This window comes from Branchiostoma belcheri, unplaced genomic scaffold (genome assembly GCF_001625305.1).
Source record: "Branchiostoma belcheri isolate BF01 breed outbred unplaced genomic scaffold, Haploidv18h27 scaffold181, whole genome shotgun sequence".
Lineage (NCBI taxonomy): Eukaryota > Metazoa > Chordata > Leptocardii > Amphioxiformes > Branchiostomatidae > Branchiostoma > Branchiostoma belcheri.
The window spans coordinates 429,983-450,769 of NW_017803280.1; the positions used below are offsets into that span (position 1 = coordinate 429,983).

The following is a 20,787-nucleotide window of genomic DNA, read 5'->3' on the forward strand; positions in this document are numbered from 1 at the left end:
ATTTGCTAGCCTGTGAAACCCAAGCTCCGGGGGGCTCCCTACATAGCGGACTAACTAGGGAGCCGGCGAAAAGCGAAGTTCAGTCAGGCTACTTATTTGCAAGTTCCCTCAAATGGACATTCTAGAGGGTTGGCAGCCAGAGCTTCTAATATTTGCATGTGATCTATGTTTTGCAACTTGCAAATAAGCCCCCCCCCCTCCAAAAAAAACAACAACTGATCCCAGAATTCCTGCAAAGGAGGCTATCTACATGCATATGGAATTTCAAAGTGCTTTTTCTTACCTGTTTCTTTTAGACCAAAAGGAGGAGGATAGTTCATAACAGAGCTGTAGGATTTGTAGTCGTTGGTCACAAACAGAGGAATGTCCTTTCTAAACCTGAACGGTAAAAACATTATATTACACTTTAGTAATATACATTTTCACATGACACATGTACTATATCATCGGATATGTACCTACAACATCACCAATTGCTACATGGCTGTTAACTAGTCCCCTTTTCTTGGTAAGTGTGGTGTGCTAGTCAAACCTGCCAAGAAGACCACCTCTGCAAGCAGGCCACCTGGCCATGGTGACCACTTTTTCTCGGTCTCAAAAATTTTCCCCATTGATGCAAGCATTAAGTAACCTGTCCAAGGTGACCACCTGCCCAACGCGACCACAGCCACCCTGAATTGGGTCTGCTTAAGGCCTGATACCTGCCCATGGCGACCACATCATTTTCGATCATGTTGATTATTGATGCTAACTACTAATGAGAAATCATGGAGAAACCAGCCAGTTTTTCTTGACTGCTGGATGATGTTTTTGTTCGAGGTAAATTGTTCCATGTGCCACCCTCCCCACATGCATTTACAGCATCTGACATTAGAATATCTCGACTTGGAAACCATTTATGTCTGAGTCATGTTGTGAGGTGACCCTCTTCAAGGAGACCACCTGTACAAGGTGGGTGGCCGGATTGGACAGGTCTGACTGTACATTGCACAAATTTTTGCCCGAGTCGAGTAAGGAAATAGCACAACACAAGTGAGGAAAGGGCACAACAAGAGGGCCCAGCTCGGGACAATTCAAATTACGTTTCGGGACAATTTCGGGGCAATTGGAAAATTCTGAGACCATCCACGTCATTTGGGAACACAATCCATAAATCATGCTGCAGACTGCCGGCAGCCCATAATACTCTGACAAACATTTAAATTTGACCAATCAGGGATTCCAAATATCGAGGAGGGGGGCCTCAAAGATGGTGCCGTGCCCATGATATTATCATGTATTTTCCTACATTTACATAAATTCAATTGTTGTTGTTTTCTTATTGTTGTCATTAACTTTCCTGAAAAGCAGGCTGGGACAGTCCATCTTCAGTTCGGGACAATTGAAATCTATATTCGGGACAATTCTGGGACAGTAGTAAAAAAAGTTAATTTCGAGGCCTGAGGAACAACAGTTTACTTACTTTGGATGCGTGTTGACAATGGTTTTGGAGGCCTGATGCGGTCGACATTGTTTCTCCACATCTTCCACACCTCTTTCATTCATCTGGATGGCAGCTTCATCTTTTTTTATTTCTTTAACCTCATCTTTACCTGTTTCCTTCACAGTGACGGGTCTGTCTTCTTTTTTAATATTCCCGCCCTTGGGCACAGTTTTTGTTGTTGTCTGTTGCAAATAATAGGGCGTAGTATTGTAAGATATTTTGTCAGTTTCTTCTTCCAGAATTCTTATCATATGGCTCTGGGTGTCATCTTTTGAGGTTGAGGATTTGTCTGTAGCATTGCTGAAAGAGAGGAAGAAATATGATCATGGTAACTATAATATCAAAGAATATTTTTACAGAAGAAATAGACAATCATAGATCTTGAAAAACAAATACTTAAATTCTTAAACAGTACCATAAAATAATTTTCCTGCGTATGTCGAGATTGTAGCAGATTATGACATCTAATTGTCAGAAAAATAATAAAATCATTCTTATAGCACATACCTAGCAACGAAACATACCTAGTTAATTTTTGCTGACATTCTGCTACATTCTGTTTTAGGTTGGGTGCACCAGTACACAAGTATTCCCAAAAATGAATTTCAAGCCCTGTAGTTCAATAATCAATGTCCTTGCATGGATAAAAAAAAAGCATTCCAATATGCACAAGAGCTATCTACCTGACTGACCCCAAAATTGTTATTACAATAACATATTAGCTTATCTGGGATACAGGTATAGTAGATTTAACATACCTGTGACCAGGTTCTTCAAACAGAGTGTGTTGACCACCTGTGTGCTTTCTTAAAAGTCCTGCAAGGAGAAGGAAGATTGTTATGGAACACCTGAACATCTGTAACATGAGTTAGTAATACATCACAGTCTCTATGACTATATATATCGTTATATATAAACTGTGTACAGTAGTGAACAGGGACAAGGGGGGAGGGAGATGTTTGACTTTGAGACAGCATTCTCCCTGCTAGTGCCACTGCACCATCGTCTTTTTATGGCGTCACTACACCACGAAACTGTGCTATGGTGTTTCTTCCTCTCCTCCTTTCTTTTTTGACATTTCGATTCAATTTCTTCATTTTGGGCCAAATAACATGAAATTTGGCATGAAGGTAGAGTGGGCAAATACCCCTAGGCTTTTTTTATTGGATACAGGCTTTTAAAATTTTTTTTTTCCATTTCCTGACAAAATCTGTACATTTGGGGTCCTGGAGACCTGCCATTACACCCAAATCATCTGAAATTTGGTATGGGTATGCTTTATACATGCATAATCTACCAACAATGTATCTTTTTGGGGGAGAGAACAAGATGAGGTGAGCAAAGTTTTGTCTTCCCCTCCAGTTTGTAATGGAAAAGCTAAATACAGAAATAAAGAAATCTATAGGCAGTACTACATCACCCCAAATAGCCTCTCAGAAAAAACAGGTAGCTAACTTACTATATCCTACTTCTCCCACTTCTCTAATCGTTTTCCCACAGAATAGAAGCAAGCGAGCCATCTGATTGGCTAGATTGTTTGTGTGACAATACTACAGTAGCTGATACAGACATGAGCAATATTTCAAATGGATAAAAAGTAACCTTCTTTCTTTTTTTTGTAATAAGTCAGGAATCGGTTCTTGACTTTAGTTTTTTTTAGTGATCCAGTGAACCATTACACAGCACTACGCAGCACTAACCAGGTGTGTTGTGAAGATGTTCCCTTCTGTGCTGTGGAGTCATCATGTGACTGCTGACATAGTACAGCAGCGACAGCACCACCGAGAAGCCGATGATGATGATGACGAGATATGTCCGCGTCAGGGTGGACATGGCGCCCGATGAGTCCTCACTGTACTGCTTCAGGGGAAGGTAGTGGGGGAACCTTCTCATGGCCCGCGGAAAGGTGCGACGGACAAATCAGTCACCCGGACATTTCTGTCTCCTCACCTAGAAATCAGGACATCAAGAAAATCAGAATTTACATTTATCATGGAAGAATATAACAGGTGACGTATGAGTATGACTAGTGCTGCATACCTAAACCCACATTTAGGTTCAGGTCCGGATTGAAGTCCAGAGGTTAAGGTTAGTACCATCTATATAACACCCTGTATAGGTACGATTTGGAGGTATTCTCGTGCAACCCATCACACCGCAGCGAAACGCAACGAATGCGGAAGTAATTATGCCACTGCAGGGCAAAAAAATTTTGGGGTCTATGACCTAATTAAGACATGAAATTATTGAAAAATATTGTGCAAGGAATGCCAGCAAGACAAGGGTTAAGCCCGATATCAGCCTTGTATAAATATCCTTTTGTTCAACCTAGTGATGCATACCAAATTTTAGGTTCAGGTCCGGATTCAAGTCCAGAGATTTAGGTTCAGTTCCGGACTTGTAAGTCCGGACCTAAACCCATGGCATATACAAAATTGCCTGTTGGCAACCTTGCAATTTGTCTGGATGAAACTTTGTTCACATAACATAAAGGCCGGTACTTAACGATGCCCGATGTCAATGTTTTCTTCATTTTGCAGCAAAGATTTTACAATCTAAGGAAGGTTTTAGGTGGTTTGGAAAGAAAAAGGGTATGTACAAAAAATCTTTCTTGCCTTCTGCTGTTTCCTCTTGGAACAAGTTACCCCAGACCGCCAAAGAATCCCCATCCATTCGTGCATTCAAAAATGAATTAGAGTCTTGCTTTGATAGCATGCCCAGACATCCTCACTACTCTCACGGCCACGGACACCATGTGACTCACCTTACCAGACTCAGGCTTGGTTTCAGCCAGCTGAACTACCACCTATTCCAGCATCACTGTATCAGTAGTCCCGAGTGCAAATGTGGGCATCCGAATGAGACACCAGAACACTATTTATTACACTGCAAATGTTATAATACTGAAAGGACCAAAATGTTGTTATCCATATCTTGCCTTCATCTTGAAAATATGCTTCCTTCCGACCCACTCAACGTAAACGACGCCACATTATGTACTTTACTTCTTACAGGTAGCCCAAGCCTCCCTTACCCTACCAACTGCCGTATCTTTGATATTGTGTTTAACTATATCCACCACTCTGGAAGATTTGACCAATCTCAATAATGTTATGCTAGGTATTGGTGCGCCAGCCACTTTCATTTTATGTTAATGCTATACTTTATGTCATCTTTATGTTTACATTTGTATTATGTTTTATGAGCAGCGGATTTACATAAGCACAACAAGTGCTTCCTATCCAATGCTCAAAAATCCATGTGAATAATAAAAAAAGCGTATGTGAAATGGTCTTTTATGGTAATAAGTCCAGACTCGGTTCTTGACTTTTAGGTTTTTTTGGACTTGAACCTAAACATTCTTACAAGTCCTGATCCAAGTCCAGTGAACCGGTATGCAGCACTAGTTCAACCTAGTGCCTATCTAACAGGTGACACAAGGGACAATTGACCTTCATTCAGGGACAATCTATTATTCCTTGCATCTCAAGTGCCTTTATTGATTGCTGTGGCTGGGAGACATTCAATCATTAACACAGTGTAGCAACAAAGATTTTATTATTTTTCTGACCCTCACATGCCAAGAATATTCTGCATACTATTAACATCCGTGTCCATAATATCACCAGGGTCCATAATATCGCCACCTTGAGAAATAGTGTGCTTATATATTTTTAGATATTTTTACTGCAACATACTTTTGGTATGCACTCCTGCACACCTCAAATGTACATACCTAGGGTATGTTGTAGTAAAAATATCTTTAAGCACACTTTTTCTCAAGGTGGCGATATTATGGACTATGGTGATATTATGGACACAGACGTTATACATAGTCATAAATTATGTACATACATGTACAAAAATACATGGGATTTTTCATTCCTTGGCTTGACAAAGACTGGAGTTGTGCAGTCGAAAATTTGGGTGAGTCCAGTTTCTTGTGTTGGAAATTACAGTTTAAACTCGTGTTATAATGACTTCTACCAACACAGATGTACTTTCAAGATATGTACAAAAATACCTACAAAAATATTTGGGTGAAAAAATTGGGTGCACAGTTCTAATTTTGGGTGCACTAAGGTGCAGCTGCTAAGGTGCACATGCACCCAGTATTTCGAGCCCTGTATACGAGTGGCTATAGAGGGCGGCAGTTTCCGTCGTATGGGGATCGGAGGAGGACATAAGGTAGCAGCACACAGTATTCTTCCGCGACCCCCGGAGACGATGACGTAGGGATAAGAAATGAGTGCGACAAACAGCTTGCACCGCTTGTACACAGCCTAACGTGGATGACACCGGGACATACAAGTTACCGTATGGTACCATAATATGTCGGCTTTGATATCGCATAATTGAGATTAGGAAGGCTGCTCGATCGGCGTATAAATGCGCGTGACCTTTTCGCTGCCTGCCAGGGTGAGTCGGCTGCAGTTCCGGTGCGCTCCGCAGGAGGCCATTTAAAACAGGTCGGCATAATGTCAAAAAAACGATAACTTTTGGTACTTTTTTTATATTTTGTACATCGTACCCTATATTTGAACATATTCGTTTCTCGTGCTTTTCTATGGTACCCTACTGTATTTTTATCCGAGTCGATGTCAGTCTCTTCCTGGTCCTTAACTATAGAAATCCCCATAGGCGAAAAACTGTGTTCTGCTACCATACTTTGGGGGATGGGCTGCATGCGCATATGATCCCCTTCCCCCGAAAAGAAACGACCTCCCCTATAGCTGCAAAGGCGCTGTCCACTAGAAAGTACACACAGGCAGCTAGCACTCTACTATATACAGACAGGACCGCAGTCCTTCTGATGTAGCGATAAACATCTTGCGTTTGAGGAGACCTAAAAATATTTATCAGACATATACAAAATGTATACAAAACAATGTAACCTATTTATAATTTTGTCATAACGGTAAGCTGTACGCGGTATAATAAGAGATACAATCACAGTGCACGGGCAGGTCGTTGATCGGTCTGACTTGGGGGTGAAATGGGTCGTTGGTCGTGTTTAATGGATAGGCTGAAATCGGTAGTGTTTTGGTCGTACATTTTGCCCATTGCTTTCTGATGGACGTAAACTGGACTGGTATTAGTCGTATATAGTCAATATCCAGACCAGTTCACGACTATATCCATCGCGTCGACTGATTCACGACTGAGTAACGACTAGAAAGTCTGAATACGGTCGTTTCATGTCCACCACTTAAACACGACTATAGTTGTCGTGACAACAAGTAACGTTGCCAAGACTACAGCAACAACAATAACATTCGGCCGCCATCTTTACCCCGGTGTGTACTGGGATTGCGACGCATATCACCGTGGTGACGGTTTCCTTGGCTGCCAAAATGATTGACAGCTAAGCGCACCACGTGCATCAGCCTTCGTAACAACTCCGGGGAGTGACGCATGTCACCTTGGTGACGGCTTCCAGAATGATTGACATGTCAGGGCATCACGTGATTGGCGGCTCGGAGGCCGCGCTTTTTACCGTGGCGAGGACCCACATCGGACCAAATAATACGTTCGCGTTTGTTCCTATGTTTACAGCTATATGTGTAATATTTTCTATGTCATGAAACCCCATCTCATATTGTGCTTTTTTGGGGAATGTCAGAAATAGTCGGGCCGGCCACAAGTCATAAAAAAATTAAAACCCAGGACTGCGTTAGTACCGTCGGTGTCCACAAATCCTTTAATAGGAAACTGCTAAAAGAAACAAACTTTAAGAGAAATGACAAGTAAACACATTCTCCTTCACACTTTAATTTTTAGCATCAAAAATAGAGTAACGTTGACATTTTTCCAATAATGACTACTGTCTTTAGTTTTCAACAAACTGTGTATAACCAAGGACGCGTCCTTGGTATAACTAATAAAAGATATGACATAGCGCAAAACGTAACATACAATTAACATAATGACATACATAACAGGACGATACAAATGACTTACATAATACATGAAGAGAAATTTTTACATATGACAGACATCATACAAGAAACATATATACAAGAAACATGTAGTTAGTAACGTATAAACATGATGACAGACGTAATACAAGAAACAAGAACAGTGTTAGTAACATGAACACATGCATAACACAATAACACAATACATAACATATCATAACATGATCCGACCAAGGATCGAACTCGCGCCATCGCAATAGCAATGATTCGCAGTGCAGCGCGCTTACCAACTGAGCTAAGTCGGTAACGATAACATCGGCGTCTTTTTACCTATTCTTGAAGTAATGGTGGACTGACAAATGACTAGTAGACGTAGCATATTTGTATCGCTTTCAGGTTTGCATACTTGTGATCAATATAAAGAGGTTTCATTTATTTTTTTGTCAATATGTCAAAGGTCTTTTTTACCTAAATACTGCCGCGGTCGTATAGCAGTCGTTTTTGGGTCAACGCCTTCCAGAGGTCATAGTGTGTTACATCCTGATTACCTAAATAATTAAAACGTACGTTAGTCAGATGAGTAACTTCTTTAAATTGTACTTTTCCTGCATATTACTAACAAAGAAGCAACTTGGGTGCGTGCATACCTCTGATGTTGTTATAACTTAATATATAATTAAAGTAAAGGTGCGATGTTAAACGATATATGGCTCAATGCATTGAAATATAAAATGCTAGTATGCTTTCGACAATTTTTACGACCTGATAGAAGCATTATGATTGCCAAGATAAGCATATAAGATATCATGACCTACCAAAGTAGAAACCATGTAGTTCTAAGGGTGATTGGTAGTTTTTTGAAACCACCTAGTCCTGTTCACCTCGCCCTAGTCTTGAATTACTAGTATACGTGAGATGGCACGTGCCATTATTCACGTCCGCTATTTATTTCTATCACCAAACTCTGTAACATACGTTATCGTTCTTCCACATGGTCATGTTGACGTTTCTTTAAGTATTCAGTCAAGGATGAATATGAAGACTTAGGTTTTGGATAAATATGTATTCAGGTAACAGTTGCTTCATCATGACACATCTAACAGCTAGTTGTTTGAGTAGCTTTTACCTTGTGTATGGCATAAGAACAGCTTGTGTCAAGTTGGGTGGTACATTTTGTGTTGGTGCCTATATTTACCAATAATATGTAACATTGATGCGATTTTATGTGCAGCGAATAAAAACAAAAACACTGTTAACATGACAACATTTTGTTTATTATTATATTAACATGACTTTTTATTAAACATGTTGTTTGTTATTACATTAACATAACTGTTTATTATTTTGCTACAAAATGCAATATATACAATGTTGTCAACAACATTGATCTTACATTACCAGCTTTCTAAGAACTAGTTTCAGGGTCCAGGGATAACTCATCATCATCGGACGGCTGCGGAGCAGGCGATCACAAGTCCATTCCACGTCCGTCGGTCAGCAGCCAGCGCAGCAATCCTGTCAGGGCTCAGGTCACCTTCCGTATCCCCCAGCAGGTTCTGGATGTAAGTCAGGTAGTTTGCCCTCTGGCATCCAGGACGCCTTCTGCCGTGGGGCGGAACGTAGAGGGCATAAGTCCTGAGTGGTTCCTCTACGGGCATCCTGAGGGCGTGTCCGATAAGCGCAGTTGCCGCTGTCTCACTCTGGTGATGAGAGGCTGTGTGTTCGTAGTTTTGTATATTTGGTTGTTGCTTACATGGTCTGTGCGCTTAATGTTCAACATGATTCTGAAGCAAGATGTAGCAAAAGAGTTTATCTTGTCCTCCATGTCGCGCGACAGCACCCAGGTTTCGCAGCCGTACAACAGTACCGACACACAGGTGACATTGAAGAGCTTGATCTTTGTGGCTATGGGGAAAGTTGGGTTTCTCCAGATCTTTTGGAACTTCCAGAAAGCAATCCACGCGAGCGCCTTTCGCCTGGCCAGGTCGTTCTTGCTGGATACCATCATAGATCCTAGATATTTAAAGTCCGTTACATGTTTGATGGGCTGGCCATACACTTCCAATGGTGGTTGCGGATTGCAGTTGATGGTCATGTATTCGGTTTTGGGAACACTGATGAGAAGACCAAGTTGCTGTCCTGCGGTAGCAGTTTTGGTGAGTTGTGACTGTGCCTTCGGTGTGGATGCCTCCAGCAGAGCAATGTCATCAGCAAAATTGAGATCGTTTAGGGTTTTGGCTGGGTGTCTTCTAGACTGGCGAGGGTGTGTGACTACACCAGAGCTAGTATCCTCAACAGCGTTCTTCATCAGGTAGTCCACAAGAACAATAAACAGGAAGGGGGCAAGAACATCCCCTTGTAGCACCCCTGTGGTGACTTCGAACGGTTTCGTTATGTTGCCATTCACCATAACAGCACTCTTTGAGTTGTTGTAGAGTACGCTGATAGCGTTGACAATAGTCACCGGAATACCGTAGTGGCGAAGAACGGCAAACATAACATCCCTGTTGATGGAATCAAAAGCCTTCTTGAAGTCTATAAAAGTGATGATTAGTGACAGTTGGTGGGATTGGAAGGCTTCAATGATCCTGCGGAGGATGTGTATTTGCTGTGCACAGGGATAACTATCCAGTATGAAAAGAAAAGCTCAGAGTTGTCACAAGCACTTACTTAATACACAAACGTCGCTGAGTGGAAGATCATTCTAGTATTACCCAAAGCTACACACGAAACGTGATCCACTTTTGACAAAAAAAAAAAAAAGGACACAATAAAACAAAAGTAGCCAAATAGTATCAATCGTGATTTTGGCACAAAACAAATACCTTAGATTATCCAAATAGTGGAATTATTTCACTGTGACAAATAACGGGAGTTTTTTTAGGGGTTGCGTGGCTGGCAAACAACATTTAGTCTTTTTATTCTTCGGAAAATTTGCACAACAGTGTTGCAATTCCAAATGTATTTTCAACAATGTTGTTTACTTGGTAAAACTGTATGTTGTATTTGTGAAATTGGTACAATTTGATGTTTTTATTTATTGTGACAGTTTGAGTATTGCATCAAGTTCTCAGTACGCATGTTCCTTTTGCGGATTAGTAGTAGCCAAGGCGTATGTTTGACTCCTTTGGGATTGCCAACATTTGACGTTGAGTTTACAGCATTTTCTGTTCACCATTTCGGTCCACGTTTCGGTCCTTTCTGGCCACTTTTCTCTCGTTCCGGTACCTCACCAATAAACTTGCGGTGTCCAGGCACACGGTCACACCTGGGGCGGACCAAGCTGGCTCATTTTACATGCTGTTTATTGCCTGTCAGCATGTAGTCTTGGATGTGGAGACACTGAACTTCTAGCTGATTGTTACAGGTTAGTGCTCCTTTAACATATCCAATGCAATAAGTAGATTTTTGTGCAACTTTGTACGACCAAAAGCTGTATAGTCAGAGGGTAGATTGGATGGAATTCTCGGAACGATGTAATAAGTAGTTTTTGAGTTCAGGTAAGCGAAATTATTACCGGAAAATCATCAAAACGATAAAAACGCAAAATGGAGAAAGCATTGAACATCATGATGAAATATTAAAGGAATTGAAACATTTCTACTCATCCTTATATTCCTTTAATATAACACCTGAATCTGAAGTACCTAGTAACTGTCATGCTTTAATTTATTCAGAATCATGACAACATACATTTATCTTTACAACAGAAGATGTGATGTACGGATACTTTAAAAAGTCCTTTTGAAACACAGACACACACAAATGCATTAACGACCAAAGTAAATACCAAACAGGGTTTTTAAGAAATAGATTAATGGAAAAAAATATACTAGAAATATGGTTTGATTTTTGTAGCAGATTTCGAAAATACATTTGATAAAATAAGATGTGATTTTATTTATAAGTTGTTAGAACTTTTTCGGTTCTGGAGAATCGTTTATTAAATGAGTAGGCGTGCTTTACAATGACATATCTGCTAAGATAATAAATAATGCATTTATTTCCTTTCGTTCGTCAAGGATATCCGCTATCACCGTATTTGTTTATTTCATGCGTTGAAATACTTGCACAAAAAAATAGACACAAACCAAGCATAAATGGACTAACTGTACACGGAAATTAAACGAAGATAGCACAATATGTCCTTTTTTATTGATGATTTTAAAGCATGGCTTTCTTTTCATTGCAAACCCCCAGAGACGTATTGGAACATACAAGCACAGCTTATATGTTTCCATTCAAACATTTTCATTCATAAAACACCTATCCAAAGTTACAACTTTTACAGCAAATCTTCTTTATTATAGACTTTTTAACAATGATGACAATTTCAACCCGTAAGACGTTAGAGCTAAGAACTTAATCATGTCAACATAAAATTCTCTTGAAATGAACCAAGTTTAACTTCCTTTCCAAGACGTCATTTGACATTAAACAGTTTTGTGACAGGGCTCCGCTACAAAACATTTTGTTGTCTGCTTTACTATTAGCTTCACTGACAGGACGCGCGAGGCCAGAAGTAGTTGTTTACCACAAGGCTGCCGTACCAGACGTGGATCGACAATACATCATACAGCTCAGGACCCAGTGGTGGGAAGACGAAGCGCCACGTCGATCTCACCCTGCCAAGACTACGGCAAGCCATCTGTTTGCCCGCTTTACTGATGACAATGTCATACCTGGATCAACACATGAAGTTCAGTATGGCAGGGAAACTCAGTACTACTGGTTATACGACGAATTGTGGCATTTTGGTCTGCATGATAGGCCACAGGGCAGGGCAGAACAGCTTGTCAAAGCAAGGCGGTTGCTGCGCCCGCCGAGATGAAGAACCAACTTGTGATACGTCGACTCCACTCAGCCCAGCATCGGCATACGGTGGAGAATGTCTTCAACATGAGAACCTGTGTTCCGCTAATGGCGAAGGAAGAGGGCAGGATCTGGGTCCTCTCGATCTACAGATAAAGTGTGAAGGATACTCCTTTGTTTGGTTTCTTTTAAATTTCAATGTAGTTTTCTTTCATGCACTGCGCAAGTATAGATATGACAATTATTTTATTGAATAAATGAAGGCCTTTATTGTACACACATCCCCGCTGGGTTAAGTACAGGTCACAACAAAATGATGGAATACAGATAACATTACATATTATACATCGTCAAGTATCTACAATTAGGTAAATTCGATTTCTTATCGTTAATTACTAAATGGTAAAAAGGTAAGAACAGGTAATACTATGTTTCAATATGAAAGTTTTGTCTAAGTTCATTACAAATATAAATTAATCTGTACAGTTTAGATGTATTTCATGTATATGGCCCTCCTTATAGATTTCGCAGGAATAACAGTTCTCTGTGCAGTAAAGTAGACAAGTGGCTGTTGTTACTTTGTTCAGTACTATTGTGTACAGGCCGATTCATTGCACTTGACTTGAGAAGCTCACATTCCTTGTCAAATCTATTTCAATTGTAGACTCACAACGAAACGTGAATGAGTCTTATTATTTATTACACAAGGAAGAACACCGTACGCTCATCTCAGCAACATCTTTATTTGTTGTGTCTGACAGAGTTTATTCTGTACCGTCTGAATGATGTGAAAAAAAGCCGGCAGCGGGATTTGTGACGAATGTCCTTGCATCCAAACAATTTGTACATCGCTTTAGTCACGGATCTCATTACTCTACAAGCAGAGGTTGATGGTGGAAGATCGTTTGCTTTTTATATATGGCCCGTTCCGTTTTTTTGTCGCTACCACCACAACGAAAAATATACCAGAAGCATACACCCAGGTACTACTACAGGTAAGTTTATGACTCTCCTGGGTGCTGAACTGCCTACTCAGCTGAAAAGGTGATACACAACAACATAGTATTGTCATTCTTGTAGCTTCAACAAAAGATTCTACACATACTTATTATACATGAACTCAAAGCTTATTATAACTACTACTTGTACTTTCCCAGAGGATTGTTAGCATCTTGATAATATTCATTACAAAGGTAATAACTGTATAAAGGGTAATGAAATGCATTTCTTCTACAATGTTGAATATAATCCACTTAGCACCCATAGAATCACTTGCACTTGGGTCATACAGTTTCTGAGGAATCCTAACAACACCAGAAGTACATAACAGACAAAGACATGCAGCCAGGTGTAAGTACAGGTAAGTTTATGACTACAGACTTTCCTGGTGCTGAACTGCCTACCCAGCTGATCTACTACAACATAGTATCCTCCTTCCTGTAGCTTTACAAGAAAATCTACATATAGTTGCTACATATCAACTGAAAGCTTACATATTCTTAAAAAAAAAGAATAACAACTAGATGTTATCAATGAATTAGTAATACAAAACAATCAAATAGCAATAAAACCTATATGTTACAACATTTCCATATATTTATTATTGGAGCTTTGAATTCCTAGCACCAGAAGCATACAGCTCTTGAGGAATCATTAAAACATCAGACTAATGCGCAAGAGAAAAAAATTCACCCAGGTAAGAAGATTTTACTGCTGCTATTTCACTTGTACAATGTACTAGCACAACCAACCAGGGGTGGTACGTTGTTGCCACGTCAGCGGCTTGACGGGCCGGCGCTGCCACTGGTCCGACTCGCTGAACCCGCACCTCTACCCCGCCTGCGTCCTTTTCACGATCTCCTTGGCGTCTTCCCCGGGTACGACGACGGCCATCGGCACCTTCACGACCCGTGCTGTCGTCTCCTTCAGGCTGAACATGCGGTTTATCCCCGCCCGGAAGCTTGACGTCTGCTGGCACGAACATGTGACAATCTCTTCTCTATCTTTCTTGGTAATTTCTAGACAACCAGACTTTCTCCCCTATTTCTTGTAAAACTGAAAGGATTAAAAATCATTCCTACCCTCAACTATTTATTTGTTGAATGATGTACCCCTCAATATCCAAGCCTCTCTCACTGTTAACATCTTTCAAAATGAGTTGAATTCTCTATTCAACAGACCGACAAAACACTTCGATTTCTGCCGTGGCCAAAGACACTCCGCTGTTCATCACACAAGGCTCCGTCTTAATTTCAGTCAGTTTAACAGTTAAACTACCATATATTTCAACATTATTGTATTGACTATCCTACATGTAAATGTGGCTATCATAGTGAAACAACTAAACACTACTTTTTACTTTGTAATAATAAATGTAAACTTTATTACAGTCAAAGAAGTACTCTCTCCAACTACTTCGAGGGTCCACATCACTTTCACACTTACAAAACTGTAATAATATGTAGTTCAAAACTTCATTTACTGTACGGGTAGATATTCTTGTAAGATGTTGTAATTGATAGATCATCAACTTGTCTTGATTGTATTTATCTCGGTTTTATCCTTCTTGTAATAATGCATGTATCTTGTCAATGTGTTTTTATACTCGTTGTATGTTTTTGAGTAGAAGGTGTTATATAAGCAACCTTTTTTGCCTAATACTCAATAAATAATATGTGAATGAAGATTTCAAAAATTGTAGACAATCTTCATCCAAAGTGGAGTGTTTTTGGCCAAAATCATTCTTAAATAACTGTTCGAGAACCAGTGAGTGCTCAATCATCATCCGTTCCATTTTGGTGTTTACATGGCAAATTTACCGCCTAAAACCACTGTAAACAACATACTACGAGAAAAGAAGCATGCAGACGGCGCCGTTTTTGAATAAATTAGTGCGCAAAGGCTCATGGGATGACGTCACGGTGATTACGCAAGTTGCTTCCGGGTTCGCGCGCGCGGTACGCGGGAATGTGACGCGTCCATGTATGGATACCAGAAAACCGAGTTATCTCGGCTTCCGCATACAGGGAACACATTGGGGAAACCGAGATATCTCGGCGCCCGCAGGAATAGGGCTTAAGAGGCAAAAAAAAGGACCATGAAAAAAACACATATAACCGACATATGTTGTCGATATTTGGGTTATCAGGAATGATGTAGCTATCATGACCTCTTGACCTCTCCTCTCAACGTTGACCAAAATACGACTGTGCACGACTATTTAACGATCGGGGTCGTAGAAAGATCGTTACATGGTCGTAATATGGTCAATGGGACTTGGTACATTCAGAATGGCAGTCGTGTTTCAGTCGTTGTGAGAGTCGTGATGAGGTCGTGCAAAATAAACGACTCGATCCAGACTTCATTACGCCCCAAGTCAGACCGATCAACGACCTGCCCGTGCACTGTGAATTGGTCGTTTGAGAAAAAAAGATCAAGAAACAAACTCACCTGATCACTAAACGAAGAAATGTCAAGATCATCCCATGCTCATAGAATTGTTTTAGCTTATTAATGATCAACATTAAAGAGAATATAGCCGGAAAACTGCGTCCACGTATATTTCTTTCATTTGTAGGTCCCAATTCTTTATAGCTGTTCCACGTCCTTTTCTTGTCTGCCTGATGTGTTTAAAATATTCTGGTGCTTCTTAAGATGGTTTTGAGAGATCAAGAAGCAATGCAGATTTAAACACAGTTTTAAGTTTAATTCTATTCCTTTTTTCACAGACAAATCTGTTTTCGTTCTCAAAGAAATCCCTGGAAATGGGAGTACTTTCAACAGGCTAAAGATTTTCCTACTGTGAACACCCTTATCAGCAAACGAATGTTTTCCTAGCGAGAACTAGCAGAAGTGCAACAAAAGTGACGTTGGTAACCTCCTTGCATGGAAGTATACTCTCCAAAAAAGAGGCTTGGGTTTTGGGTTATCTTTGGCGAGTTGTTAGGCCTTTTTATGGGGGTTTCTTTTTAGCACTGAAATTTTATTTTGGTGAATACTAGTAAACCTGGGGGGATTTCAGGTGGCCTTTATAATTAGGATAGGGCTCTGAGTACGTGGTTCAATAATTGTTACCTTCGCGGAGAAGGTTATGTTTTCAGTAGTGTTAATTGGCGACGTCTCAGGAAGGAGCCTAATGGTACAGCATTGTGTGCAGTTTGCAAGAATTCTAGGAATTGTACAGACATTTTTTCCACAGGAATGGCATGTCTTTGACCCACACCCATGCCCACATTCTTGGAAACCCTTCGGAAGACCTCTCTGCCCCGGATGGCCCTACTTTCTGTGACTCTGCTAGTTCACTATACACTCAGGGGAGGAGAGGCATTTTGTCCACAGGCATGGAATGTCCACAGGCATGTCTCTGACCCACATCTATGCCCAAATTCCTGGAAACCCTTGGGAAGACCTCTCTGCCCGGATGGCCCGTAACGTTCTGTGACCCTGTTGCTCGTTCACTATACACTCAAGGGAGGGGTGCACTGTATCTGTCTAGACTTAATTATAACAGGTACCGAGTCTTCCTCAAAATCATGAAATGATGGCAGTGCCATGCAAACAATATCCATAACAGCAACCCCCGTCGCCATGACAATGTACGTCTTCATTGCGAGTCTTGTTCAGTTTGTCCGTCTGTTTCTAAAAAGCATAATTTAAGAAGCTTTATATGCATAATGTCATGGCACTTTGTAGGTTGGTAGATCTTGATAAGACGTAGAATATATATTATAAGAAATGATACGAAGGCGGTTTTCGTTGGTACTGTAGCAGAAATTGTGGTTTTGATATCTCATAAATTGGACATGCTAGTGTCACGAATTTTGGTTGGTAGATACTAGAAGCTCTTGGTTTAGGGAAGAAGTTACATGAGTTTCGGCGTCCTAGCAGCTTGTTTTGGAACTGCAAGGCAGTTTGTTTAAAAATCTTTTAGGGTGAATAACTTAAGGACCGGTTGACGGATTACTAGTATTATGATTTTAGTATGTAGGCAGCTTAAATGACGCTTGGCGTAAATGTACGACAATTATGCAAATCAGAAGCTAATTTGCATGATTATTTAGGAAATTCTGTAAAACTGCTCTGTTCCATCCATAATAGGACTATGGAGCACATGTCATGTGACATGTAATTAAGAACGAAAGGAACATCTGAAGATATAGATTGTGTAAATGAATACCTAATTTGCATACATGTACTTAATAGCAAATTGTTATAATTTTATATATATGGTGGTAACTGACGGGAATTTCATACTTGCGGCATTTTGAAGTTATATTAAATGAAGGTGAACATCAATAAACATAATTCATTCAAATCATGGCCCTATTTTCATCATTTATGAGGGAATGCTAGAATTAAAGTCTTTTAAGGTCTCGGACCGGAATTTCTTTCTGTGTTCGGAGCATCTCTGTAATAAACGCCGCTAGGTCGGAATTTTTCACTCTTCCGGTTGAAATGGGTGCTTATATCAATACACTTTCTATTAATTTCTAATAACTTTCGATTAATATTTTCTGCGCCCAATTAATTTAGTGGTAAATAAGCCCTATCAATGTACATTGTTATGTAAGGGGTCCTTTTTTCGTCATTGTTTATTTGTTTATTTGTTTATTATTGTTTTTTATACATTGTTCTGCATGGAAAAAAACGAATTTTCACGGGGTAATGAAGCTTAAGCTCAGTACCTAATGTTTCCGATACTAGAATTCGATTAAAACTAGAATTCCGAGATCTCATACCTCCATGAAATATGATCTTGATAAATAAAGGTAAATTTCTTCTTTAATTGTGCAAATGACCTCTGCATTAACATGATATATGCATTGTGATGTATGTTAACTTTTGATTAACTTACAGATGTCCCAAGTATGACATTCTCATCATTCACCATTACGAAATCATAGAATTTTCGCATTGATTATGCAAATTAGGTCATCATTTGCATAATTAGTATCTGTTGAAGTTCCGCCTGCCATAGGTTACATACATTACATGTATGTAAGTAGTATTATGTAAAACACTGTAATTATAGAATTTCCTCATTAACTATGCAAATAAAGTCCTCATTTGCATAAGTTGCATTTAATTATGTACATCTCTCTCTCAGCTACCTACACACCAAAAATAATGAAAATATGTTGTTCCTGTCTGGACTTATTGGCTTTTAAACATTTCGCCAGAAAGTGCCCTGCAGTTCCAGAACAAGCCGCTAGGGGGCCCAAACTCATATTACTTCTTCCCAAGTACGAGAGCTACCTTCCATCAAAATTTCATGACCCTAGCATGTCCAGATCGCGAGATATCAAAACCCGAAGTTGCGCTGCAGTACCAAGGAAAGCCACTAGGGGGACCAAAATCTAATCATTTCTAGTTTTCGTCACACCCTACCAACACACCAAGTATGAAACCAATCCATCCAGGCGTTCTTGAGTTATCTTGTTGACCAACAGACAGACAGACGGACGGACAGACGGACAGATAAACGCAACTGAAAATATAACCTCCATGACACATTTCATGGAGGTAATAATCGATGCGATAAGTTTACCGCTATCTTCGATAGCCCAAACACACCCACAACGAATATATAGAACGCACCATCCCGGGGATCAGACGAAAAGGCTACATAACCATCCGCGCGGACTAATACCAGGAAGTCTTCGCTGGACCACATTACCCCACCTATAGAGGCTACAATTAATAGGCTTTTCAGAAAATTCAAAGATACGTATACAGCTAGTGCGATATCAGAGATATCGCGACCAATACATACGAAACAAAATCACGTTCCTGGCGATTTACTGCGCACTTACTTAGAGTCTGGTCAGAATTAAACTCCGACCCAGAACCTTAATATGACACCTTTTTCGTTAAGATAAGGCTGTCATTAGGTGGAAAATATGATCAACTTATATCCATGACAGAAATGAAATAAGGATCTTATTTTTATCATCGATGTATCATTTCGTCAGTCAGAACGGTTAACACCATTTGGCGAAGGTATGAGATCGTGGAACGTTACTCTTAAAAAAACTGCCTCCTACAATACCTAAAAGTAGGGCAGCCTTATTGATTGTCTGTGGAAAACATCCATTTGTATTTTTGGTCGGAACCAATCACTACGGTACGGTCTTTTGTTAGCATCTGGGTTAATTATTACCTCCATGAAAAATGAAGGTATTGTTTTTGGCGCGTCTGTCTGTGTGTGTGTGTGTGTGTCTGTCTGTCTGTTCGTGTGTTTGTGTTTCCGCACATTTATAGTCACCATAACTTCATAACGCCTTTATGGATTGTGATGATATTTGGTATGCTGCTAAGTCTTAGGAAGACAAAGGTCAAGGTCAAATATGGGCCTCCTGGTGGATGACCTTGGTACTGCAGCAGAACTTCCTTTTTTTGTATCTTTTGTCCTGAACATGCTATGGTCTTGACTTTTTAGTGACGGATAGTTTTTTCTGTCAGGAATAAGTGATGTGGGTTTGGTCCCCTTAGCAGCTTGTTCTGGAACTGCAGGAGACTTTCTGGCGAAATCTTTAAAAGCTAATAAGTCCAGATAGGAACAACGTATTTTCATCATATTTGGTGTGTAGGTAGTTGAGAGAGAGTTGTACATATTAAAATGCAAATTATGCAAATGAGGACTTAATTTGCATAATTAAGGAGGAAATTCTATAGTTACAGTGTTTTATATAATACTTCATTTATACATGTAATCTATTTAATCTGTGGCAGGAGGAACATCAACAGATACCAATTATGCTAATGATGACCTAATTTGCATAATCAATGCGAAAATTCTGTGACTCCTTATTGGTGAATGATGGGAATTTTATACCTCGACATGTGTAAGTTACGTAAAGGTTAACACCACTATACATATATTATGTTAACGTAGATATCATTTGGATAATTAATGAGGACATGTTGAAAGGAAGTATGACAAAGCAAGCCCATATTTCATGGAGGTATGAGATCTCGGAACTCTTGTTCGTATTGTAATTCTGGCGCACGCGCAACCAAACGTACAGCAATCATAACAACATACTACAGACAATTAAATATAAAATGTATTCAATGTTGAAAAATGTTGTGAGGGTAAAATTTTCTGCAGAATTTATGCATTATTAGGACGCAAACAGTCGACTATTCATCCTACCATTAGCAATTTTTTTCAGTCGACATTGTTTTATCATATATCTATATTTGATGGTGTTTTCGTTTTTGAGTCTTTTTTTACAGAACCGTTAGCTTTCGAATTTCCAAGGACGTTCTAATAATGTCGATGTCCTACTTTTTTTATAAGAAAATTAAATCAATTTATATAACAGGCACCTTATAATTTATTTAACAGGTACGTCCGGCACAACCCTTACTTATTAAACATTGGTCTGGGTTAAAAATAATATCAGGTTAGTTTAAAACTGTGCATGTCACGTCGGCAACACCCAGATGTTCGTTCGGAAGCCGTGTGCACGAGGCATTCTTTTTTTTTTTAATTTTTCTGCATCGATCTCAAGAAACAGCCACCATCGGACAACAATTCGCAACACACGGTGACATTTTTTGTGTGCATCT

At 39.8% G+C, this 20,787-nt stretch overlaps 1 protein-coding gene across 1 annotated transcript in view; it reads right to left on the reverse strand.

Annotated features, from left to right (window-relative positions):
• LOC109467550 (CMP-N-acetylneuraminate-beta-1,4-galactoside alpha-2,3-sialyltransferase-like) overlaps positions 1 to 15,806 on the reverse strand; it is a 19,968-nt gene extending 4,162 nt beyond the window's left edge. Inside the window, exons 1-5 of the mRNA XM_019765571.1 lie at positions 15,664 to 15,806; positions 3,184 to 3,433; positions 2,242 to 2,299; positions 1,463 to 1,783; positions 284 to 378 (exon numbers count right to left, since the gene is read on the reverse strand). Of these exons, the coding sequence (XP_019621130.1) occupies positions 284 to 378; positions 1,463 to 1,783; positions 2,242 to 2,299; positions 3,184 to 3,376 (667 nt within the window). The 5' untranslated portion in view covers positions 3,377 to 3,433; positions 15,664 to 15,806. The remainder of the gene's footprint in view (positions 1 to 283; positions 379 to 1,462; positions 1,784 to 2,241; positions 2,300 to 3,183; positions 3,434 to 15,663) is intronic.
• Between the last annotated feature and the right edge of the window lie 4,981 nt (positions 15,807 to 20,787).